At 40.4% G+C, this 26,645-nt stretch overlaps 1 protein-coding gene across 4 annotated transcripts in view; it reads left to right on the top strand.

Annotated features, from left to right (window-relative positions):
• The first annotated feature begins 98 nt into the window (after positions 1–98).
• atg5 (ATG5 autophagy related 5 homolog (S. cerevisiae)) overlaps positions 99–26,645 on the top strand; it is a 97,457-nt gene continuing 70,910 nt past the window's right edge. The window contains exons 1-7 of one of the 4 annotated variants that reach the window (XM_061915385.1): positions 133–221; positions 2,584–2,639; positions 4,762–4,933; positions 7,424–7,551; positions 10,459–10,537; positions 11,592–11,754; positions 17,745–17,839. In XM_061915385.1, coding sequence (XP_061771369.1) covers positions 4,826–4,933; positions 7,424–7,551; positions 10,459–10,537; positions 11,592–11,754; positions 17,745–17,839 — 573 coding nt within the window. In that variant the 5' untranslated portion in view covers positions 133–221; positions 2,584–2,639; positions 4,762–4,825. Of the gene's footprint in view, positions 222–2,583; positions 2,640–4,761; positions 4,934–7,423; positions 7,552–10,458; positions 10,538–11,591; positions 11,755–17,744; positions 17,840–26,645 lie in introns of all 4 variants that reach the window. The other 3 variants (XM_061915382.1, XM_061915383.1, XM_061915384.1) reach the window with 3 other exon arrangements.

Here is a 26,645-nt window from a genome sequence, read left to right as displayed (position 1 = left end):
CACATAGAATGGACCTGCTATCCCCGTTTAAATAAGAAAATCTAATTTCAGTAGGCCTTTAAAAACAGTTTTTGAGGGTGCAGTACTAAGCGCGGCCGGCAGTGCTCGTTGTAGCCGAGTAGAGTTTCTTCTTCGGTGGTGTTAAACATGTCAGCTGGAGAATGACAACATCGACCGACACGGCCTCTCTTTAACAACCGGACTGCAGAACACGGACACAAGTAGGCTTTCCTCCGTGGCTACAAACTAACAAACCCACATTTAATCCTGACAAAATAGTAACAAAAAGCCAAAGGACGGTGTAATCAGTGGTTTACCGTATGTCAGCTAGCTTCCTGGTGCTAACTTCCCACGCAGTTTACTACGCATGCCTGACTGTCATAATACTTTTATACAATAGTAATAAAGACGTGTATATTACCATTTTTACACGTTCTCACATTACAAGACAAAAAGTTCACTTGCTTACGTTATGTATTTGCTTTATTCTATGTTATGTCAATAGTTATAACTTCTCAATTCACCCATCTTCTTGCGCTTATCCGAGATCGGGTCGCGGGGACTGCAGCCTAAGTAGTGAAGTCAAAGTTAAAGTACCAATGATTGTCACAGACATACACACACTAAGTGTGACGAAATGTTTCCTCTGCATTTACCATGAATTGAGATGGCGACTTGTCCAGGGTGTACGCCGCCTTCCGCCCGAATGCAGCTGAGATAGGCTCCCTGCGACCCCAAAAGGGAAAAGCGGTAAAAAAAAATGGTTAGATGATTTACGCGGACCCCGACCATACTTGCCAATCCTTCCGGATTTTCCGGGAGTCTCCCAAAATTCAGCGCCTCTCCCCAAAACCTCCCGGGACAAATTTTCTCCCAAAAATCTCCCGAAATTCAGGCAGAGCTGGAGGCAACGCCCCCTCCAGCTCCATGCGGACCTGAGTGACGTGTATAAAGAGCGTGTCTGCCCAATGACGTTATAACTGTAGAATGATCGAGAGCGAGTTGTTGGTTTCTTATGTGGGTTTATTGTTAGGCAGTTTCATTAACATCCTCCCAGCGCGGTAAAACAACCAGTGTTAATTTTGACAGCAAAATTTGATTTAGTTTTAGTCATAGTCTTTTGACTAAAATGTAATTTAGTTGTAGTCATAATTGAGTTATTTAAATTGTTTTAGTTTTAGTCTAGTTTTAGTTGACGAAATATCATAAGATTCTAGTCGACGAAAACTACAGTAGATTTAGTCGACTAAAGGGTAATATGTAAACTTTCCCTTCAATTTCTGAAAGTCAAAGCAAAACAGCGGAAAAATCTCAGATATAAGTCGTATTTTGATGAAAATCATGTGTCAAATTTAGTATTTCACGAGTAAGCCGTGTAATAAACGGGATAACGTCGAGTGAGTTGTATCTTGTGGAAAATGCTTACCTGTGTGTGGATTTCGTGGTGATTCGACTGTAAATGTCGCTTCAAGTTTGTTGTGTTTTTCCTTGTAATCCTTACGCTGCATTTCTTACACTGGGTCTTGTTATCTTTGACGTCAAATATAAAATTTCCCCATATGTCCTCTCTCCTCTTCCTTCCCGGCGTTGACATGTTGTCTTCTGCAGTCTCAAACGCAAACTACGTTTACGTAACTTCCTTACCACGTCGCTCTGATTGGTTCCCCTTCCAAACTCCTCCCGCCTTTTCCTAACGAAATGAGTTCCGAATGGATCTCGTCTTTGGCAGACATTTTCGTCTCGTTTTTATTCGTTGACGAATATGTCAATACACCTCGTCATTATCTTAGTCCACGTAAATTATTTTTTATTTAGTTATTGTCTCGTTTTAGTCAGAAAAAAAAGATCGTTGACGATAACTATGACGAAAATTTTTCGTCAACAAAATGAACACTGAAAACAACACACAACAACAACAGTTAGTTTTCGTCCACCGTAAAGCAGTTCGTCTGCCGTAACCAGCAATGTTGTGACACTCTTAAACAGGACAATACTGCCATCTACTGTACATGCATATGGTTAGAAAAACAAGGATGGACAATTCAACCCTTAACTCAACAATGAGTAGATGAGTGTTATGTGTGTGTAAATGTGTAAATAATGGAACACTGAAATTTAAGTATTGATTTTATTTATATATATAAATATATATATATATATATATATATATACATACAATTAAAAAAAATAAATAAATAAATAAAATAAAATATATATATATATATATATATATATAGCTAGAATTCACTGAAAGTCAAGTATTTCTTATATATATATATATATATATATATATATATATATATATATATATATATATATATATAAATGAAATACTTGACTTGGTGAATCTAGCGGTAAATATATTACCAAGAATTAATTACCGTGGACCCCGACTTAAACAAGTTGAAAAACTTATTAGGGTGTTACCATTTAGTGGTCAATTGTACGGAATATGTACTGAACTGTGCAATCTACTAATAAAAGTATCAATCAATCAATCCTCCCCTCATAACCACGCCCCGAACAATATAATGCAATATGGACTTAAGTCTGCTGCTATAAAAACATTTGTTATTGCTTTAGCCCTGCCTGACTCGCCGAGGAGAGGCTGCTTGAATGCGGTGGTGACGCTTCAAAAGGTTAGCATGTTTTATGAGAGTAGCGTATGTGTGTGTGTGCCCCTTTAATATGTGACAGCATGTGAGGTGATTGTGTGGGCGAGCGAGGTGAGGGAGCGGTAGCGTAGGCTAGTGCTTTGTTGGATTGGCTGTGTGCAAGACCTCAATAAAGCCACGATTTGCAACTATTCGCCGGACTCTTCATTTACCCTGGAGTCCGGAGCTGTGGAGACCCACTGCCAGGTAGAGTGTAGGGTGTTGCCCCCGAGAACACATCAGCCCTGGAGGAGTGTCTCCCCTGCGCTCCCCGACTACGGTCTGGGAGCCGGAAGCAGGAAAAGTGCAACACATGTTTGACGTGTTGTCAGAAGCAACTGCGGAACAGTGTTGGCAAACTACGTCCTCCATTGTTGTATCGCGCAGCCAAAGTGTTCCCAAACGGGAGATCTTAACAAGGCAGGAGGGTCTTCCAGCTCTGGCTTTTACATTTTGTCCTAGCCCGGTCGCTGCTAGCATGTGTACTCGTTCGGTACACCTCCGAACCGAACCGAAACCCCCTTACCGAAACGGTTCAATACAAATACACGTACCGTTACACCCTAGATGTACGTAAAAAGATCAATAAAGGCGACTGTAGCACTTTGAGGCTGTTTGCTCAATGTAAAGTGGTTTTACAAATAAAATCTATTATTTTTATTAATTAGGGTCCGCCAGCCCCATTGCAAAAAGACTCCAAAGGAGTCCTTTTGCAATGGGCCAAAGGACCCTATTGAAACTGTAAGATTTTATTATTTCTTTATTATTATTCCGCCACCTCTTCAAACTGTAATTTGACCCCATGAATATGCTTCAAAACTCACCAAATTTCACACACTCATCAGAACTGGCGAAAATTGCCATCTAATAAAAAAAACCAAACCCCAAAAATCAAAAATGCGCTCTAGTGCCCCCTAGGAAAAAAACAACAACAGAATGGTTGTAACTTCTGTTAGGAATGTCGTACAGACATGAAACAAAAACCTCTATGTAGGGCTGACTTAGACCTAGATTTCATAAATTTACCTTCTAGGGCAAAAATCAACAAAAATGTTGCAAAACCCCATTCAAAGCAAAATTTTCGCAAAAATAGCTATTTTTGCCTCTTTGCGCTGTAATTTGACCCCCTTAAAATGCTTCAAAACTCACCAAACTTGACACACACATCAGGACTGGCTAAAATCGAGATCTAATAAAGCAACCAAACCCCAAAACTGAACATTGCGCTCTAGCAAAATTTTTGAATAAAACACAGAAAAAACTGCTCCTAGGAAGAAAACACAGACAAAACAGCTTGTAACTTTCAGTAGGAATGTCGGAGAGACATGAAAGAAAAACCTCTATGTAGGTCTCACTTAGGCCTACATTTCATAGAGTAACAACCCCCAACAAAAATCAACAGGAAGTTTGCAATCCCCCCTTCAAAACAAAAGTTTTGTAAAAACCGGTCACATTTCTTCACATATGATCTCCTCTGAGCGTGTTTGTCATTTTGGCTTCAAACTCGCACAGAAGAGAGATTGAACCCTTCTGATTAAAAGTTATCCAAAGAGTTTTGATTACTGCTCCGGTTTTGATTTTACGCCCCTTCAAAGAACCCCTGCGCAAAGTTTCCTAAAATATGTCATTTTTGCCTTTTTGAGCTGTAATTTGACCCCCTTAAAATGCTTCAAAGTGCAAGTTAAAGCTCTACTATGCAAAGCGAAAGCCATTTATCAACAACATCCAGAAACGCCGAGCTGTAATTTGGCCCCCTTAACATGCTTCAAAACTCACCAAATTTTACACACACACCAGAACTGGAGAAAATTGCCATTTAATAAAAACACAAACCCCAACAATCCAAATTGCACTCTAGCGCCCTCTAGGAAAAAACACAGACAAAACTGCTTGTAACTTCTGTTAGGAATATCATAGAGACATGAAACATAAACCTCTATGTAGGTCTGACTAAGACCAGGGCTTGAGTCGCGGGGGCAGCAGCCAAAGCGGACCCGACCAACGCTGTTTGCAGCTTTAATATTATTATTATTATTATTAAAAGCCCAGACTTCCCTCCCTCCAGCTGTTAATTTTTAATTGTTGTAAATAATTGTCATTTTTACAGCAGGGAGCCGAGTGCTTGTTTGGAGTCTGCATGAGCCCGTGGGAGCATCGTCATCATCATCATCATGGCAGATGACAAAGATGTGTTGAGAGACGTCTGGTTCGGAAGGATCCCAACCTGCTTCACTCTCAACCAGGATGAAGTCACCGAGCGGGAGGCGGAGCCTTATTACGTAAGCTTTTTAACCTTTTATTCAACATGTGATGTGGCCATACTGTGTAACACTAAGGCCCCCGTTTATCCAGGGTAAATCCAACCTAACCATATCCTTGTCCACACACATAATGGTCGTTTAAGAACCCCTATTCCCCTCCGTCAGCCGGCGCAACGCGACCTCGTACGAATGCGCGGTATATGCGCCTGTCATAGTCACCTCAACTGTTGCTTTGTGTGCATTTTTCTCAATTGTAACTTATCTGAACAATATCCAGTGTTGTGGTATTTCAATGAACTGGAATCCAGTCTGCTGTGGGGCCCTGTTGTAGTGAATCACACCTGAGCCGTCATAAATTAATAAAATTTTTATTGGACACGAAAGTACTCAATGTGACAAAGAACATTTGACAACAATAGATCTACGGATCTTGATATCTGGTCAGGACACTCCTCACTCTTTTGCCCTTACCTTCATTGGCCATCCGTTTTTGGTGACTTCATATACTCTGCACCTAGACGTTGAGTCCTTGAGATGCATGGCGGACAATAACTGATGCAGTCCAGGGTTTCCCCCAGAAAATGTGTTAGTTAAGGTGGTGTCTCTCCGGCGGATCGACCGGGGAAAGGGGTGGGTGTAAGGATCGGTGTAACTCGGCCTGTCGCCGTCACGTCTCCACCTCGTTGCTGCCACCAAAGCCTGGGGGGGCAATAGACTACAGACTGTGGTGAAGTAGGCCGGCTTCGTCGCGTGAAGAAGCCTACAACTTTTGGTTGTGTTTTCCGCTCCATTTGTTGAATGGCAATATACAATATATATCTTGATATTTTTTTCGTAAAGTAAAAACAAAACAGTCCTAGTTATCTGAGATACTAAGTATGTCATTATTATGACTTAGTAAGTCAAAATAATGACTTACTAAGTCAAATTAAAGTAAGCGTTTGCAATAAGCATTTGAAAAAAAAGAGTTAAAAGTGGGGCCACATGTTGACATATGTTCAACTCATCATGCTTAATTTGTTACAGCATTTGGGAAGCCTGGAGTTGATTTTTGTTATTTAAATGTTATATTTTTATTAACATGTGATAGCAGGGACCCTGCAAAACTATGCTGCTGCATTTCTAATGATTAATGTAACTGTAGCTGAAAAAAATAGTACAATAGTAATAGGAGAGACTATTCATCTCTGAACACCATGGAGTTCATGTAGACTTTATGATGCAGTTACATTATTATATCAACTATCAGAGACAGAAGCGCTTCATTTAACATCTCCTTTTTTGCTGCTTCAACACAGCTCAATCAACACAGAAAAAGGTCAAGTGAAATAACTGTAGTTCAAGAATGCTTGTCTTTGTTTTAGACACAGACACACACACATACATTACACACACACTCACAGTGAGCTAATGTTACGCTAAAAGCTAATTAGCCTTCACCTCAAGGACTGCGAGCGAGCCGAGCTGTCGCTTACGTTTCTAGAACGTCAACGGGCTCATAGTGACGTTACTAGTAGTTGACTCGGAGGTATTTCTTAAAATTTGGAGAGAGTGCACTTCCTTACCTGCTAAACACCTATCTGCTGACTCCAACGCGGAGCACTGACTCCATGCGCTCTGAATACGCACTGCTGATTGGCCGTTACCGCTCTGCGTGTAACCAATCAAATGGTTGTGTGCGTGGGACAATGCTGGGTGCTGCAGAGAGTACTGACAGAGGCAGAGACAGAACCAAGCAGAGCAGCTTGTTAAGACTTTAGATTAGGCCAGGAGTCGGGAACCTTTTTGGCTGAGAGAGCCATGAAAGCCAACTATTTTTAAAATGTATTTCCGTGAGAGCTGTATAAAACTTTTAACACTGAATACAACTGTCAGGTTCAAACGCTTATGACATCTATTAAACAGACAAGAAGCAAGGAATCAAACAGAGACTGCATTCAATTTAGCTCAATGAGGAGAAACACGTAGACCTGTACCCTTGTACAGTGTCGTCCCACGCTCTGACAAGAGAATTCTATGCCTCCTCTTTTATTTGGACTTTCCCTAAATGAGGCATCTCTTATTCTTTTTAATAACATTGTTATTCTGAAGGTAACCAATAATAAATACAATACTTTTGACCATTAATGGACTTCTTGAACAGATGCAATAGAAACGGATGGATGGATTAAAATGCATGAGAATGTTTTATATTTTGAATGTTATCTTTAACACAGTGATTAACAGCAGAATTATAAGTTACTTATCGTGTTAAGCAACGTAAGATTTATCTGAGAGCCACATGCGGTCATCAAAAGAGCCACATCTGGCTGTAGAGCCATAGGTTCCCTATCTCTGGTTTAGGCGATGGCTCTTTGTTGTTAAGGCGACCACCTTAGCAACAAAGCGCTGCGGGAAACCCTGGAGCATGCCGAACATCGGTACCGATAATCGGTCGATCTCAACCCAATGACGCCGACACTATACAGATGTCAAATTATTCACAATGCCACTCTTGCCCTCCCACAGCTGCTGCTGCCCAGGGTGAGCTATCTGACGCTGGTCACCGACAAGGTGAAGAAGCACTTCCTCAAAGTGATGAAGGCCGAGGAAGTCGAGGAGATGTGGTTTGAATACGAAGGGACGCCGCTCAAATGGTGAGAAATCGATTGTGCTTACGTTTGCTCTGTGAGTTAGTGCATCATTGGCATGACACATTGTTTTAGTTAATTTCTTTATTAAGATCCACACCAGCTACTGCAAAAGGACTCTTAAAAATAAAGATACAAGCGTGTACTAAAAAGGGTACAATGCTGGCCGCTGGGGTTGCACCTTTTATGTACCGTATTTTATGGACTATAGGGTGCGCCGGCATATCCGCCGCACCCACTATATATTAGAATAATTATTAGAATTTTTTTTTTCATATATTAGCCGCACCGGACTATAAAACGCAGATTCTAAAGGCTTAGTGGCCAGTTCAGGTGATGAACGCTTTTTTTGTGTCACCCTTCTAACTTATATCTGTCAGTAAGACTCCATATAGAAGCGCTGAAAACTACAACAAAGACAGCCGACAAAACATAATCTATGTAACGTTTTGACCAAAGAACCAGCATTACATGTCATGTAGACCAGTGGTCCCCAGCCACTGGGCCGTGGCCAGATTGGTACCGGGCCGCAGAATAATTTTTTTTTTTTTTTATTTAAAAAAAAATATATATATATATATTTTTTTTTTTGTTATTAAATCTACATAAAAAACACAATATACACTTACAAACCACAAAAACCTCCCTTTTTCATGACAAAAACGTCCCTTTTTCATGACAAAGAAGAAAAAAATTAAAATAAAATCCCCCTTTCCCCCCGGGCCGCGGGACAAACTTAAGCGGATTCAAAAAGGTTGGGGACCACTGATGTAGACCACAAGGAAGTGTTTAAATGTAGGAAAAAAAACATGTGTCCCCCTTTTAAGTATTTGAGAAAGACCCAATGTGCAAAATGTGCAATTTGGAAATATCAAAAGGGATGTCTTTTACAAAAATGTTCTCATATAACATTACAATAATGTTGTCATATTACCGGCAAGGCTTGAGATTGTGGCAGGCCAGAGTTAATAGGCTGCAATTACCAGGGTCGGTCACTAGATGTCACTATACTCCCGCACAACGTGCTCCAGTTTAAGTTCTGAGGTAAATCCAGTCAAAAAAAGGCTTAAATATCAAGTCGCCAATTATTTCACCATGAATTTGATTTACATAAAAAAAGAACATTGAAAACAAATGACAAAATTAATTCAAGATAAGTTTTTTCTTAATTTGATCAGTTTACACTGCATCTTACTCGTAGCAACATTTTTATCTGAATAATATGGTTAATTTCAGACCTGACAACATTTTTACCTTTTTTTATAGAATAATTTGCTTAGAACTAAGTTAGGAGCTTCATCTGGGAAACAATACCTCGGTCTTGAATAAAATACTTCTGTAAATTAAAATGTAGCTTCGCACATTGTGTGCAAATAAATAATAATCTCCAACATTAAGATTAATGAAGTGCAAAGTTTGGGCCCAGCGAAGCCGGTGGCGTTTCTGGGTGTTGTTGATAAATGGCTTTGGCTTTGCATAGTACAGTTTTAACTTGCACTTACAGATGTAGTGACCAACTGTAGTTACTGACAGTGGTTTTCTAAAGTGTTCTTGAGCCAATGTGGTGATATCCTTTACACACTGATGTCGATTTTTGATGCAGTACAGCCTGAGGGATCGAAGGTCTGTAGTATCATGGCTTACGTGCAGTGATTTCTGCAGATTCTCTGAACCTTTTGATGATATTACGGACCGTAAATGGTGAAATCCCCAAATTCCTTGCAATAGGTTGTTGAGAAATGTTGTTATTGAACTAAAAAAAATACTTTTTATAGAATAATTTGCATAGAATTAAGTGAGGAGCTTCTTCTGGAAAGCAATACCTCTGTGTCTTGAATGAAATGATTCTGTAAACAAAAATGTATGCAAATAAATAATAATCTCCAACATTAAGATTATTAAAGTGCAAATTTAAAACTTCTGTCTTGAATAAAATACTTTTGTAAATGAAAATGTAGTATTATACATTGCATGCAAATAAATAATAATCTCCAACATTAAGATTAATGAAGTGCAAAGTTTGGGCCCAGTGAAACCAGCGGCGTTTCTGGGTGTTGTTGATAAATAAATGGCTTTCGTTTGACATAGTAGAGTTTTAACTTGCACTTACAGATGTAGCGACCAACTGTAGTTACTGATAGTGGTTTTCTGCAATGTTCCTCAGCCCATGTGGTGATATCCTTTACACACTAATGTCGCTTTTTGATGCAGTACCGCCTCAGGGATCGAACGTCTGTAGTATCATCGCTTATGTGCAGTAATTTCTGCAGATTCTCTGAACTTTTTGATGATATTACGGAGCGTAGATGGTGAAATCCCTAAATTCCTTGCAATTGCTTGTTGAGAAATGTTGTTCTTAAAATAAAAATGTTACTTTTTATATAATAATTTTCAACGAACTAAGTTAGTAGCTTCCTCTGTATTTCCCGAACGTGACCGCAGGCTTTGGTTTCAGATGCAGGAATAAGTTTGTTGTGCCGCTGCCTTTTTGAAACCAACTTTGCAGCGCAGAGTCACTCGTTCCACGCCTCTTTCCGCAAAACCAAACTACTGATGACACTTTTCTTTGGAACAAGAGTTTTGCTCTTGTTAGCGTTAGCATTAGCTCTGTTTTGCCAGTGCCGCGAAAGAGGTAAGGGGACAGCGCAAGCTACGGAAGCCCCTGAGGGGCAAAAAGTATGCTGGAGCAAAAGGAGGAAAAAATAGATTTAAAAAAATGTTTTTAATCGCCTGCAAGAAAAAACGTGAATATATCGATAAAGTCAATATATTGCCCAGGCCTGGTCAAAAACATCATTTAGTAAAAGATGTCAGTCACGTTTAGTTGTATTTGTCTGTTTCCTGTTAGGTGTTTTTATTGTTTTTGCCATTTCCCAAAAAATACAGTTTTTTTTCTGTGATTCCTGATGCCAGGCACTATCCAATAGGAGTTCTGTTTGACCTCCATGCTGCCAACTCTGTCTTGCCGTGGGGCATCACTGTGCACTTTAAGGTAACAACTCATTCTACCTGTTCCAATGAATCTGAGTCTTACTTGTAACGATATTTAATCGTTTGAGAAAATAAAATAAAATGTGTATATATATATATATATATACATATATGTATATATACACATTATATATGCATATATACATATACTGTATATAGATATAATGTGTATATATGATGTGTTTATATATACATATATGTATACATACTTATATGTATATATACATATATCTGCATATATATGTGTATATATATACATATATGTATATATACATATATATATGTGCATATATATACATATATACACACATATATGCATATATATATATATATATATATATATATATATATATATATATATGCATATATATACATGTGTGTACATATATATGTATATGTGTGTATGTATGTATATATATATATATATAAATATGTATATATATAAATATGTATATATATACATATATATATGTGTATATATATATGTATATATATATACATATATATATGTATATTTATATATATATATATATATATATATATATACATATATATATATATATATATATATGTATATATACACCTATTTATTTACTGATTTATTTTAGGTCCAGACATTCAAATAAATCACATTGCTGATGGAGATGATCATGTCTGCTGTACATATTCACTTTAGAAAAGAGAAACGTTGGATGATTTTCTTGTTGCCTTATTTGTATATAACTTTATTAAATGTTTGGGTAGAATTTTATTAAACAAAACCAGTAATATGTACATTTATCAGAGCTTTTTATCGGTTTTAGGGGGGAATGCAGTTATTCATAGAACTGGCACCCAATGTTATTAAAAAAAAATATTAATTCTGAGTATTGTGGTAGAAAATGGATGGATGGATGTTTAGAATCGGATCGTTACCCGCAAGAAAGAATTGGAATGTATAGTGGCCAAAAGATTCGGAGCCCAATAAAGCGGGGTGAAATATGATTGCACTGCGCTTCACAAACGCGGACCACGCTCATCAAAAAGGTTTTTTATTTTTTTATTTTGTGCGTCAGAACTTTCCAGGTGATGACCTGCTGCACTGCTCGTCCAGCTCCATGGTGGAGGCCCACTTCATGTCCAGCATCAAGGAGGCCGACGCACTCAAACACAAGAGCCAAGTCGTCAACGACATGCAGAAGAAGGACCACAAGCAGCTGTGGATGGGCCTACAGAACGGTAGGAAACACACGCAGTGCACACGCTCACATTTCAAAAGACTTCAAGCAGCTGCTGGAGAAGTGTTACACCATCAGAGAGTCACACCTTCACTCATTAACACATGTTGTCCCCACACACACACACACACACACACACACACACACACACACACACACACACACACACACACACACACACACACACACACACACACACACACACACACACACACACACACACACACACACACACACACACACACACGCGCGCTTGTGTCCTTGAAGCCAAACAACCACCCTTCTGTTTCCAGTCTACCTGCTCCTACAGGTCTACTTCTTGTCACATGGTGTGTCTGTTTTTGTATTTCTTCCCTTCTTGAGACATCAACAAGCAAAATTAGCTTCCATATGAGGAGGTGTGAACAAGTTAGGACGTATATCATCTAATAGAGAATGTCTCATTTGCACCCCTGGTGGGGACATCTATCAAAATGAGGGTGGTGCCAAAAAGGAGGGATTTTTCACATTGACTGTGTGTCGCTTTTAAAAGTGCTCCCTCCTTTGGTCAACATATGAAATAACAAGAGTGTGTAAGAAATTAATTAATATTATTTCTGTTGCTTCAATATTGCAATATTTTTTTGTACAATTATTACTTTATGTCAAATTATAACTTTTTAATGCAAAAATAGTGACATTTGTCATATACAATTCTGACTTTCATCACAATATTGCCAATTTTTTTGTTGTTCTTGTAAAATAGTGACTTTTTTTTGTCAATTTATGACATTTGTCATCATTTTTCCAAGTAAGATTCCGATTATTATTATATCATTGCCAAAATGTTGAGGTTTCCTTATAAAATTGGGACTTTTGTCGAGTAAAATTACGACTAATCATAAAATTGCCAATATATTAAGCTTTTCTTGTGAAATTGCGACGGTTATTGAGTCAAATTCCAACATCTATAATAATATTGCACAAATGTTTAGTTTTTCTTGTCAAATTTTGACTTGCGTTGAGTAAAATGACGACTTTTATTATAATACTGCCAAAATTCAAAATTTTTCCTGTAAAATTGTGACCATTTTCTTGTGAAATTCCAACTCATTTTTCACAACAAGCTTTTTTATGTTTGCTTTCTATGTATATAATGTGCGTGCGTGCGTGTGCGTGTGCGTGTGCGTGTGTGTGCGTGTGTGTGTGTGTGTGTGTGTGTGTGTGTGTGTGTGTGTGTGCTCGGAGGTGAAGCTGCTCTTTTGGCCTTTTGTTCTGATAGTGGAGGTGTATTTGTGTGACGCTACCTTTGAAAAGTAAAACCTGGCAGACATTTGGAGGCGTGAGCTTCTTCAGGTCAACTCGTGGAAACAAAGTGTCGCTTGATGGGACTGTCCCAAGCGACATGTTTACTTTCAGGTGACCAAAGATGACGAAAATTATTGGTGTGCACTTTTCGAACTAATAGGGACCACATAAATAGTAATTATTAGCTTCATTTTGACAGAAAATCCTCTTATACATTAAACATACCTTTGTTATTGCATTCAAAGAACAATTTTAGAAGATTGGAATTCAAATTAAAAGTCAGTAAACACACCGGGGCTTTTCCTGTCGCACTTAAATAGCAATTTATTGATCTTATAGAGGTTGGCCTCTAGTGGGTTTTTTCGGTCCACCACACACTGCCAGGAGAGCCAGGAATTTCAGGGTATAACACTGTGTTTTATTTGCATAAAAAGTTGCAGAGGCTTTGTCTGCTGCGTCGGCTCAGCAGCACCTCCAACCCCGACTACTTGTCTCGTCATGGCTGCTGCTAATAAAGGCGACAGGTGATTAGATAACAAGGCCCACCTGGGCCATCTACGCACCTGTCGCTGTCTTCGAGGCCTGTCCCAGCAACACTCTGTTCCGCAGCAGGCCCACAGGCCACGCCCCCCTCCACAGGTCTATATTACATATCGCAAGACAGAATGTAGGATTAGGTTAGAATAGAATAGAAAGCTTTGTTGATACTCAGGAGTCGGCAACCCAAAACCTTGAAAGAGCTATAATGGACCAAATATACTAAAACAAATCTGTCTGGAGCCGCAAAAAATTAAAAGCCGTATTTAAGTCTTTTAATGAAGGCAACACATGACGTAAGTGTCTATAATAGCTATAATAGCCTACTATCAAAATGACAATGCGTCGCAGGCTGACACAAATCTTCGTTGACAGAAATGTTGAAATGTAATATTTGATCTACACATTTTTACAACAAATAAAAAAACAAATCAGAGGCTACTCAGAAGGTGAGATAACTCCTGGAAATGGCCACAGGTATATAACACCCAGAAACACTGTTGACTTTGCTTGGCCCGAGCTCATCTAAGATGGACTGATGCAAAGTGAAAAAGTGTTCTGTGGTCTGACGAGTCCACATTACAAATTGTTTTTGGAAACTGCGGACGTCGTGTTCTCAGGAAAAAAGAGGAAACAAACCATCTGGATTGTTTTCGGCCCAAAGTTGAAAAGTAAGCATGTGTGATGGTATGGGGGTGTATTAGTGTCCAAGGCATGGGTAACTTAAACATCTGTGAAGGCACCATTAATGCTGAAAGGTACATACAGGTTTTGGAGCATCATATGTTGCCATCCAAGCAAAGTGTTTTTCATGGACGCCCCTGTTTATTTCAGCAAGACAATGCCAAGCCACGTGTTACAACAGCGTGGCTTCATAGTAAAAGAGTGCGGGTACTAGACTGGCCTGCCTGTAGTCCAGACCTGTCTCCCATTGAAAATGTGCGGCACATTATGAAGCCTAAAATACCACAACGGAGGCAACTTAAGCTGTACATCAAGCAACAATGGGAAAGAATTCCACCTGAAAAGCTTTAAAGATGTGTCTTCTCAGTTCCCAAACCTTTACTGAGTGTTGTCAAAAGGAAAGGCCATGCAACACAGTGGTAAAAATGCCCCTGTGACAACTTTTTTGCATTGTGTTGCTGCCATGAAAATTTTAAATTAATGATTATTTGGGTGGAAAAATGAAGTTTCTCTGTCGGAACATGAATTATCTTGTCTTTGCAGTCTATTCAATTTAATGTAAGTTGAAACGGATTTGCAAATCATTGTCCTGCCATCCATGTGTGGGTTGTAGTGATGATGGACACATGACTCATCATAGCAGGTTTGACCCATGTTTATTATTTCAATACACATGAGTATTTTTTGCCTGTCTGTCGCGCCAATTGCTAGCGTGTCGGCTGTTCCTGCTGGTCGCGGCGGCACACCTTTCGGTGGCCGGTGGTTACGTCTGTTGCGGGGACCCATCTCGCTCGGGTTCTCCTTCGTTGCTCTCGTGGTCGTTCGGGTTGGATCGTTCCTCTCCTACTTCTCCCCCGATTGCTCCTCCTTCGCCCTTTTTGTGCTACAGCAGAAGATGAAGCGATTGAGCGCAGGTGTGTGGTGTACGCACCTGACGCTGATGGCTGCAGTCTCGCTCCAGGCGCGCCCCGCCCTCTCGCCGCCATCTTGGTCCTGACCATCATTTGTCCGAGCCCGCTGTCGGCTCGTTGGCTCCGCCTCTCCACAATTGTATTCTCTTTTTATTTACCATTTACACGACGTGACAACTTCACTGCTTTTGTGATTTGTACAAGATGTTTCTCGCATTTTTTGTTATCAAAAGTTAATACCTAAATATCTGCTTGTCACCTTGGCTTGTGATTTCAAAGCTACGTATTTATATTAATCAAATACATGTAAGTACATATATGTTGACTGCAGTGACGTGCGGTGAACTAAACACCAGGTGAGGCATACATCATTTTTTTTCTTCTTTTTTTTGTTTTTTACTTAAATACATATGTGCAGCTCTAGTCATTGTTGATTTAGGTTGCACATTAGAGTTACAGGAAAAAAAGAGAGTTATTCGCTTTAATAAAAACATTATCATAATGATATTATGATATGATAAATGGGTCCAAAAAACATTTGATGAAGTTGTTGTTAAATACTTTTGGGTCCCATTTGCTTTTAACAAAATAAATCAAGTATTTTGAGTGTATTTTACCTTTCTGTATTTGTATCTGAAGCAGCAATAGCTATCCTCTATGAAAACGTACTTTGTATGATCGCATTCATTTTGTCTTAAAGTCCAGTTTAGAGAAGTATTTCATCTTGGATACAGTATATAATCCTCCATATTGGCAGAAACATTCATTTAATTCAATTTCATTACAAGAAATGAAACAATATTTTTGCATCCGACAAAAAACACCCACGAACGCTGGCTTACTCTAATAAAAATGCCATGTTTGTTATAAATACAGTTTAAAAAAAAAAAAAGAAAAGGAAAAAATGCTGGTTTCCGCTGGAGAGACCTGTGTCTGCTAGCTTGAGTGCCCCCACTTCTCCCAGTATATCTCGCCTTACCTTGAGGCAGAGGTACTTGCTGCCTCAAGACCTGACTTTTCCACGTGGCAACAAGCATGCGCCCCCTCGCACGCAGACGCCCAATACACACTGTGTGTAGCCGTGGAGGCACCGCCTGTGTCTGCCTCACTTCTCTTCTCATCTGCTGCATTGTTTTGATCAGGAAACATGGAATTTCCGTGATTTCGACCATGAAAATTATCAAAATGTACAGGAAACACACCAAAATCACATAGACAGCCTAAACCAAAAGAGAAATATTAAAACCTATTTTATTTTATTACTTCGTTTTGGAACATCTCATGGTCAAAGGCCTACTGAAATGAGATTTTCTTATTCAAACGGGAATAGCAGGTCCATTCTATGTGTCATACTTGATCATTTCGCAATATTGCCATATTTTTGCTGAAAGGATTTAGTAGAGAACATCGACGATAAAGTTCGCAACTTTTGGTCGCTAATAAAAAAGTATGTGCGCGTGACGTCACGAGTTGCAGGGCTCCACACATATTCACATAGTTTATAATGGGAGCCATCAGCAGTAAGAGCAATTCGGACCGAGAAAGTGACAGTTTCCCCATTACTTTGAGCGGGGATGAAAGAATCGTGAATTAGGATATTGATAGTGAAGGACTAGAAGAAAAAAAAGCGACGGCTCCGGGCGGCGGCAGTGTAAGCGTTTCAGATGTAATTAGACACATTTACCAGGATAATTCTGGAAGATCCCTTATCTGCTTATTGTTTTAATAGTGTTTTTAGTGAGATTGTAAAGATTGTAAAGGCATACCTCGAGGTCTGATGGCTGCGGTGAACACGCAGTGTCTCAGAGAGAAGCCGAGGAGCCAAGCTCACAGCTGCCTTTTTTGACAGCTGCTGCAGGACGACGAATAATCCAATGATGTCCCCGGTAAGATATACATCACAATTTTCCCACCCAAAAACATGCTGGTTGACGTCGAGAAAACATGTTTGCTTGACCGCTCTGCTTCACAACAAACAAAGAAACAACGGCTGTGTTTCGGTGGTAAAGACAGCTGCAATCCACCGCTTTCCACCAACAGCATTGTTCTTTATAGTCTCCATTATTAAATGAACAAATTGCAAAAGATTCAGCAACCCAGATGTCCAGAATACTGTGTAATTATGCGATTAAAGGAGACGACTTTTAGCCGCGAGTGGTGCAGCGCTAATATTTCCTGACAGTCCGTGACGTCACGCGCACGCGTCATCATTCCGCGACATTTTCAACAAAAAACTCGCGGGAAATTTAAAATTGCAATTTAGTAAACTAAAAAGGCCGTATTGGCATGTGTAGCAATGTTAATATTTCATCATTGATATCAGGATATCAGACTGCGTGGTCGGTAGTAGTGGGTTTCAGTAGGCCTTTAATTGATCATAGCGACCCACCGCAGCAAAATAGAAGCCGCCACACCTTAAAAATGTGTTTTTTTAACGTCAAAACAAATTAAAGTACAAACCCCGTTTCCTCAATTGCCTCCCCTGACAGTATGTAACTGGTTGACTGTTATAAACAGCCCTATGTTTCAGTAGAGTGTAAATGGACGTCTGGCTGTGTTCTTGTCGCTCCAGATAAATTTGAGCAGTTCTGGGCGATGAACCGGAAGCTGATGGAGTATCCCACCGAGGAGGGAGGATTCCGATACATCCCATTCAGGATATATCAGGTGAAACACACTCGACACCCGCTGGTGCCTTTTAACCTCTGGCAGCGGTTCAGCCATTAGATGGCGCCACAGGGAAGAGTAAGAACCCATTTGGCGGTGTGTGGCCTCAGGGAGGAGGAAGTCCCCTCCGAGCAGTCAAGTGGTTGCACTCACGCTTTACACGAGAGCTGCTGTCAGCAGGCGTGCGCTGTCCTCATGCCTCCTCAGAGCCAAGATTCCCGGCGTCCTCTCACCTGTCAGCCCAACCCGCCTGTGCGAGCCAGAAGGTCTGGGACCTTCCCCTGACACAAACAAAACATAGGCTCTTTGGTTTCTTAGCGCGTCATAAAAAAAAAGGCAATCACCACCTTGAAATAACACCAGTAGGTTTCTGTAAACACAAAGTTGTTTCCACGCCCCGTCAAAGCAGAAAATGTCTGGAAAACTCTTTTGCCTGTCCGCAAAGTCACATTTGTATCTGCTGTCGGCAAATATTACCATTAGGTCACATGACAGCAAGAGGAACAGTTTGTCAAGCCGCAGAGAAGTCTGTGGTCCAGTCTGTCTTCTATGACAAAAGGGCACAAGCATATAAAAATATAAAAAACAAAATTACAAAATCAATCAGAAATATCAAGCAGCTAAAATGTGCCAAAAATGGAGAGAGTGTTTTGTAGTTTTCCCTTCATGCTTTGTAATGGATTTAAAAAAGTGTCATTCTAAAAATTTTTTATGGTGCATGTATATTTTTTAATTATAATATCCACAAATGGTGTTACATTGTGTTGGTTCCATTTTTAATCTATTTTTTTTTTTTGCATCGGGCCTTATAAGTAAATGCTGTGCTCAATGTCATTGAAAGCATGTTAAGTGGTCAAAGACCTGGATTAACTCATACATACGAACCCCGTTTCCATATGAGTTGGGAAATTGTGTTAGATGTAAATATAAACGTAATACAATGATTTGCGAATCATTTTCAACCCATATTCAGTTGAATATGCCACAAAGACAACATATTTGATGTTCAAACTGATAAACCTTTTTTTTTTTGCAAATAATCATTAACTTTGGAGTTTGATGCCAGCAACACTTGACAAAGAAGTTGAAAAATGTGGCAATAAACACTGATAAAGTTGAGGAATGCTCATCAAACACTTATTTGGAACATCCCACAGGTGTGCAGGCTAATTGGGAACAGGTAGGTGCCATGATTGGGTATAAAAACAGCTTTCCAAAAAATGCTCAGTCTTTCACAAGAAAGGATGGGGCGAGGTACGCCCCTTTGTCCACAACTGCGTGAGCAAATAGTCAAACAGTTTAAGAACAACGTTTCTCAAAGTGCAATTGCAAGAAATTTAGGGATTTCAACATCTACAGTCCATAATATCATCAAAAGGTTCAGAGAATCTGGAGAAATCACTCCAGGTAAGCGGCATGGCCGTAAACAAACATTGAATGGCCGTGACCTTCGATCCCTCAGACGGCACTGTATCAAAAACCAACATCAATCTCTAAAGGATGTCATCACATGGGCTCAGGAACACTTCAGAAAACCACTGTCACTAAATACAGTTGGTCGCTACATCTGTAGGTGCAAGTTAAAGCTCTACTATGCAAAGCGAAAGCCATTCATCAACAACATCCAGAAATGCCGCCGGCTTCTGTGGGCCCGAGATCATCTAAGATGGACTGATGCAAAGTGGAAAAGTGTTCTGTGGTCTGACGAGTCCACATTTCAAATTGTTTTAGGAAATATTCGACATTGTGTCATCCGGACTAATGGGGAAGCGAACCATCCAGACTGTTATCGACGCAAAGTTCAAAAGCCAGCATCTGTGATTGTATGGGGGTGCATTAGTGCTTAACTTACACATCTGTGAAGGTAACATAAATGCTGAAAGGTACATACAGGTTTTGAAACAACATACGCTGCCATCTAAGTGCCGTCTTTTTCATGGACGCCCCTGCTTATTTCAGCCAGACAATGCAAAGCCACATTCAGCACGTGTTACAACAGCGTGGCTTTGTAAAAAAGAGTGCGGGTACTTTCCTGGCCCGCCTGCAGTCTAGACCTGTCTCCCATCGAAAATGTGTGGCGCATTATGAAGCATAAAATACGACAGCGGAGACCCCGGACTGTTGAACGACTGAAGCTCTACATAAAACAAGAATGGGAAAGAATTCCACTTTCAAAGCTTCAACAATTCGTTTCCTCAATTCCCCAACGTTTATTGAGTGTTGTTAAAAGAAAAGGTGATGTAACACAGCGGTAAACATGCCCTTTCCCAACTACTTTGGCACATGTTGCAGCCATGAAATTATAAGTTAATTATTATTTGCAAAAAAAAATAAAGTTTATGAGTTTAAACATCAAATATCTTGTCTTTGTAGTGCATTCAATTGAATATGGGTTGAAAAGGATTTGCAAATCATCGTATTCAGTTTATACTTACATCTAACACAACTTTTATATGTATATATATCTAAAAGTAATTATATATTTATATATATATATACGCACTTATATATACTGTATGTGTATATATATATGTGTATGTATGTTTGTATATATATATGTATATGTTTAAACTGCATATACATATATATACACACATATATACATACTTATATATATACATATATATACATATATATATATATATATATATATATATGTATATATATATATATATACATATATATTCATATATATATATATATATATACACATTATTAATATAATTGTTTTTTCTATAGTGTAGTTGTAATTATATGCTTTTACTTGTAATTGTATTGAGTGTGTGGACCTTCAGGAAGACTGGTGGGTTGTTGTGGCAACCAGCTAATTGGGATCCTTAATAAAAATCATCCATCCATCCATCCGTTTTTCTACCGCTTGTCCCTTTTGGGTTTGCGGGGGGTTGCTGGAGCCTATCTCAGCTGCATTCTGGGTGTAGGCGGTGTACACCCTGGACAAGTCGCCACCTCATCACAGGGCCAACACAGATAGACAGACAACATTCACACACTAGGGCCAATTTAGTGTTGCCAATCAACCTATCCACACAAACTCCACACAGAAAGATCCCGAGCCCTAGATTGAACTCAGGACTATTCAGGACCTTCATATTGTGAGGCAGATGCACTAACCCCTATCCCACCGTGCTGCCCGTCAATATATTGTCGATCTATGTAATATCGCAGTTACATGTCTGTGTCAGGGTTTCCATCCAGTCAGACTAGTTCAGAAACGCTGATGTAAAAACCCAACAGATGACGTCAACAGCTGAGGACTGGCGCTTTAGTTTCAGGGCTAAATGTGGGGGCGGAGGTGGACAAGCTGCCTCAGGTCGCTGGCTCCTGCCTCCGCACTTTAATCCTGACTCAGGTGAAAAGTCCCCTCAGAGGACAGAAAAGAAAGAGAAAATAAAGAGGGGATGATGAATAAGCAGCTGATCCGCGACTGGTAAAGATTAGCGTGTCAGACAGCGGGGGCTAAAAGTTTGTGCTTGGAGACAGGGTTGGGGGGAGTTCTGACAACTCCCACATTTGGGGATACAACAATAAATCCTTTTTATGCCAACTGGGCACTGAAGTCTCATCAAATACGTCCGAGAGAGGGAGAATATGGAAAGCATTTGGCTGGGAGATGAGTGTGTGGCTCAAAAAACAAGGCCTGCTTTGAGTCTGCTGTCTGAGGATGTTGTGGTGTCACTTTCATTCTGTCAAGACCACGCCGTTCAGTTGTGGCGTACACGACATGGAGACACGCAGATGTCGGTTTGTTGTCGGAACTTTGTGACCCACCCCGTCACAAGTCATGAGGATTTGTCCTTCAGCATGTCAGCGCTAATACTACAGTCTTTTTTTGCTCATGTACTGCCCCGGAAAGCCCTTGAATGCACTCGGAGCCAAACATTGTTGTGTCCATCCATCCATCCGTGTTCTTCCGCTTATCCGGGGTCGGGTCGTGGGGGCAGCAGCCTAAGCAGTGAAGCCCAGACTCTATCTCCCCAGCCACTTCGTCCAGTTCCTCCCGGGGGATCCCGAGGCCAGCCGGGAGACATAGTCTTCCCTACCTGTCCTGGGTCTTCCCCGTGGCCTCCTACCGGTCAGACGTGCCCGAAACACCTCCCTAGAGAGGCGTTGGGGTGCCATCCTGACCAGATGCCTGAACCACCTCATCTGGCTGGCTCCTCTCGATTTGGGGGAGCAGCGGCTTTACTTTGAGCTCCTCCCGGAAGGCAGAGCTTCTCACCCTATCTCTAAGGGAGAGCCCCGCCACCCGGCGTAGGAAACTCATTTCTGCCGCTTGTACCCGTGATCTTGTCCTTTCGGTCATAACCCAAAGCTCATGACCACAGGTGAGGATGGGAATGTAGATAGACCGGTAAATTGAGAGCTTTGCCTTCTGGCTCAGCTCCTTCTTCACCACAACGGATCGATACAGCATCCGCATTACTGAAGACGCCGCACCGATTTGCTTGTCCACCTCACGATCCACTCTTCCCTCACTCGTGAACAAGACTCCGAGGTACTTGAACTCCTCCACTTGGGGCAAGATCTCCTCCTCAACCCGGAGACAGCACCTCCACTCTTTTCTGGGCGAGAACCATGGACTCGGACTTGGAGGTGCTGATTCTCATCCCAGTCGCTTCACACTCGGCTGCGAACCGATCCAGAGCTGAAGATCTTGGCCAGATGAAGCCATCAGGACTACATCATCTGCAAAAAGCAGAGAACTTATCCTGTAGCCACCAAACCGGATCCCCTCAACGCCCTGACTGCGCCTAGAAATTCTGTCCGTAAAAGTTATGAACAGAATCGGTGACAAAGGACAGCCTTGGCGGAGTCCAAATAGCTGAACATTTTACTACTGAACACAAACATTGTTGTGTTCAGCAGTAAAATGCAGCTTTGTTAAGCATTCAGGACTCACTCACTCAGACGCGCACTTGTTACAACCATAAAACCTGCCGGCCAGACCTGGTCTGCACTTAGGGGGAGAAGGGGGGGGTTCTTCGCGCGTGACTTGAAACTTTCCATTGTTTTGGAGTGGGCTCGCTTCTCATCCTACTTACTGCTAAATATTTACAATCAAAAGAAATGTCGAGTGGAAAAACTCTGCCTTGACCACCAGGACCTTGAAGATACGAGCCCCGCCAGTCCTCCCTGGATCAATCCATCACGAACCTTACATGCGAACCCGACGGGTATCTGTTGCAGGGAAGAAAATCAGACTGTTTGGTTTAGCGGAACATGTCGTGACACGACATGAGACGAGGCGGCCCAGCGTGGAGAAAGTGAACATAGATGGGAAAAGACAGCAGAAACTCAAGAACAAAGCTGTCTGGCCCTCACCACGGATGACTTTAGAGGAGACGAGCTGTCCCCTTCCCGCTCCGCCTCCCCCCCCCCCCACACACACACAGAAACACATGCTCAGCGTCCTTCAAAGGCAGATTGTGGTCTTTAGTGTAAATAACATGTGCTGTGTTTGATGCAGACAGAATTAATGACAGCACTGAGTCCAAATAACAGAGCTCATTTCCGTCTGGTCTGCACCCCTCATGGCGACAAAGATGCCTCACGGCCGTAGGGTTCTCTTTTCATTACGTCTCGCGAGTGTCTCCCCCGTCGGCCAGTGATAAATCATTTGTTGTCTGTTTCGTGACATCAGCTTCCTATGGATGTTTAATGTTTAAAGGATTCATTTGGCTTTGGTTGTGTTCACGGACGTCTAGAACCTTTCATCTTTGAGAGGTCCGACGTATTTACGAGAAGACCGCAACTCGCGTGCTAGCGTGCCCGCGCTTCAGATCTGCCGCCACGCCCCCGGCTCCGGCTATTGACAGGACTCCATAGGCTACGCTCTGTCTCTTCGCAGTCGTCGTCCGAGCACTGTTCCCCGACAGGTACGCCTCTGCGTTCCCGCTCCGTGACTCAGCGCTTAATCACCCCCCCTATCAGGCTGCGCGCTTCGAAGAATGCGTGTTTATTGCCTGGTAGAAATCTTGTAATGGCTGGCTGGGATGAGGGGGCGGGGTGACTACACAGGCAATTACAACACACGGGAATGCTCCAAACAAGATGCCAAAGGCAACAGGTGACGATTCCCTCGCCAGAGTTTACTGTAAGGCCTTTTTAGCCCAGCCATGACTGTCAATGGACAACACGGACGTGTTGCGATCAGTCTGGCACTGGCAGGAAATGTTTTGTTTTCTGTAAGTCGTTCCATCTGTGTGCTCTGTTGTCTCACGTCATTTACCGATCAGTTACTGATAATCATCCCTTTTACTGGAGATGCCGAATGTAACCTAACCCGTATCACACACACGGCTCCAGAAATGGTTTACGAAACAGGGACATCTTCCCATTAAGCTTTTGCACCAAACGTCACACAAACCCCGTTTCCGTATGAGTTGGGAAATTGTGTTAGATGTAAATATAAACGGAATACAATGATTTTTCATTTTCAAGCCATATTCAGTTGAATATGCTACAAAGACAACATATTTGATGTTCAAACTGATAAAAAAAAATTTTTTTTGCAAATAATCATTAACTTTAGCATTTGATGCCACCTTGTGTCTAATATGAGACGAACCGGCCAACGAACCCCCATATATGTTATATCGTTGGAAAGGTCTCGTTAGCGGCAATGGCGGGAATCTAAATTGGAAAAATTTCGTGTTACCATGCCAACGCTATTCACAAACAAAAAACAAACAAAAATGGGCCAATTGAATGGGTGCCCGCACCTTTTGTCTAATATGAGACGAACCGGCCAACGAACCCCCACATATGGTATACCGTCGGAAAGGTCTCGTTTGCGCCGATGGGCATATTTTAAATTGAAAGCGTTTTGTGTTACCATGGCGACGCTATTCACGAATAAACAACAAAATGGACCAATTGACTGGGTACCTTTTATAATCCAATCAATCCAATCCACTTTATTTATATGGCACATTTAAACAACAATAACGTTTCCAAAGTGCTGCACAGCCATGTTAAAAACAATATTAAAAAGAACAATATTATGCTCCACCAATGACTGAATAAAAACAAAAAATAAATAAATATAAAACCAATATAAAAAAATAAACAATATAAAAACAAAAAAATATAAAAACAAATATGGTTAAAAACAATTTTAAAGGGTAAAATCAATTAAAACGGTAAAATAGAAATCAAAGTGTATAAAAAACACAGAGGACAACAGAGGACAGAGGACCACACAACTCACGTAGTGTTAAAAGCCAAAAAATAAAAGTAAATAATGGTGAATATTTCTAGCAGAATGCTCCAACGTGCATGCTAGCAAGCTAACTTACGCTTGCTAAATTTTTTTAATCTTGTTTTTCTATTTCCACAGCCATACACCTTTGTGTCGTATCTCTTGGTATATGAAACATGCTGATGGTTTTCATGCTATCGTTAGCACACATGCTAAGTGTTAGCATTTTTATGTTAACATGCTACTGATTTAGGCTAGCTCTGTGGCTCTTATTTTTTACAGTTACACCTAAAACTCACAGATTCAGACACTCAGCACCATCTAAAAAGTATGGCGGCTTCCGGCGACCCCCGCTCAAAGGTCCAGGGCACAGATAGCAGGCTCATTAAAATTTCCGAGGGATTTTTCTAGTTAATTATATAAATTGTTATAAGTACACTTTTGATTTTACAGTAAAAACTTTACATTTTCAAATTTTTACTATAAAATAATGTTTTTTTATTTAATTTTTTACGGTAAATGGAAAAAGTACCACTGTCTCTTTTTTTGGTGGTGAGGTTTACTGAAAAAGTTGGCAGTTGACTTTGGTTTTACATTATATTGTTAATGGGAAAACAGTCAAAGTATTTTATTTTTATTTTGGCAATTTAGCTGCCAGTTTTTCTACCGTAAAAAAAAAATTAAGTTTTTCCATTTACAGTAATACACCGTTAAGAACAACAACCGTAGATTTTATAGTCAAAAACTGGCAGCTCAGTCAAGAGAATTTTAACGCACTAAACTAATTGTATTTTTTTTTTCAATTTACAGTAATAGGCTGTAAAGAACAACATAAAATGTATTGTAATTTTTATTCATTTGATGGGTAATTTGTTGGAAAGTTAAGTATTTTTATTTAGACAAAAACGGGACATCCCTTCCAACTTTAGATGGCCATCCAATGTGAATTTTGATACATTGGTTACGATACGATTCACTAACAATACTTTTTAAAATATTATTAATCAATGCGATACGAGTTGATGCAAATGTAAGTAGAGATGTCTGATAATGACTTTTTTGCCGATATCCGATATTCCAATATTGTCCAACTCTTAATTACCAATTCCGATATCAACCGATACCGATATATACAGTCGTGGAATTAACAAATTATTATGCCTAATTTTGTTGTGTTGCCCCGCTGGATGCATTAAACAATGTAACAAGGTTTTTCCAAAATAAATCAACTCAAGTTATGGAAAAAAAATGCCGACATGGCACTGCCATATTTATTATTGAAGTCACAAAGTGCATTTTTTTTTTTTAACATGCCTCAAAACAGCAGCTTAGATTTGAGAGAGCATGAGGAGGTTGAGGTGGGCAGGGTTGGGGGGGGGGGCGGCGTTTCAGGGTAGCGGGAGGTGTATATTGTTGCATCCCGGAAGAGTTAGTGCTGCAAGGGGTTCCGGGTATTTGTGTTTATTTATTTTGTGTTACGGTGCGGATGTTCCCCCGAAATGTGTTTGTCATTCTTGTTTGGTGTGGGTTCACAGTGTGGCGCATATTTTTAACAGTGTGAAAGTTGTTTATACGAACACCCTC

This window comes from Nerophis ophidion, linkage group LG11 (genome assembly GCF_033978795.1).
Source record: "Nerophis ophidion isolate RoL-2023_Sa linkage group LG11, RoL_Noph_v1.0, whole genome shotgun sequence".
Classification (NCBI taxonomy): Eukaryota; Metazoa; Chordata; class Actinopteri; order Syngnathiformes; family Syngnathidae; genus Nerophis; species Nerophis ophidion.
The sequence above is the reverse complement of the archived record's forward strand: the minus strand, read 5'-3'. Positions and strand labels throughout refer to the sequence as shown.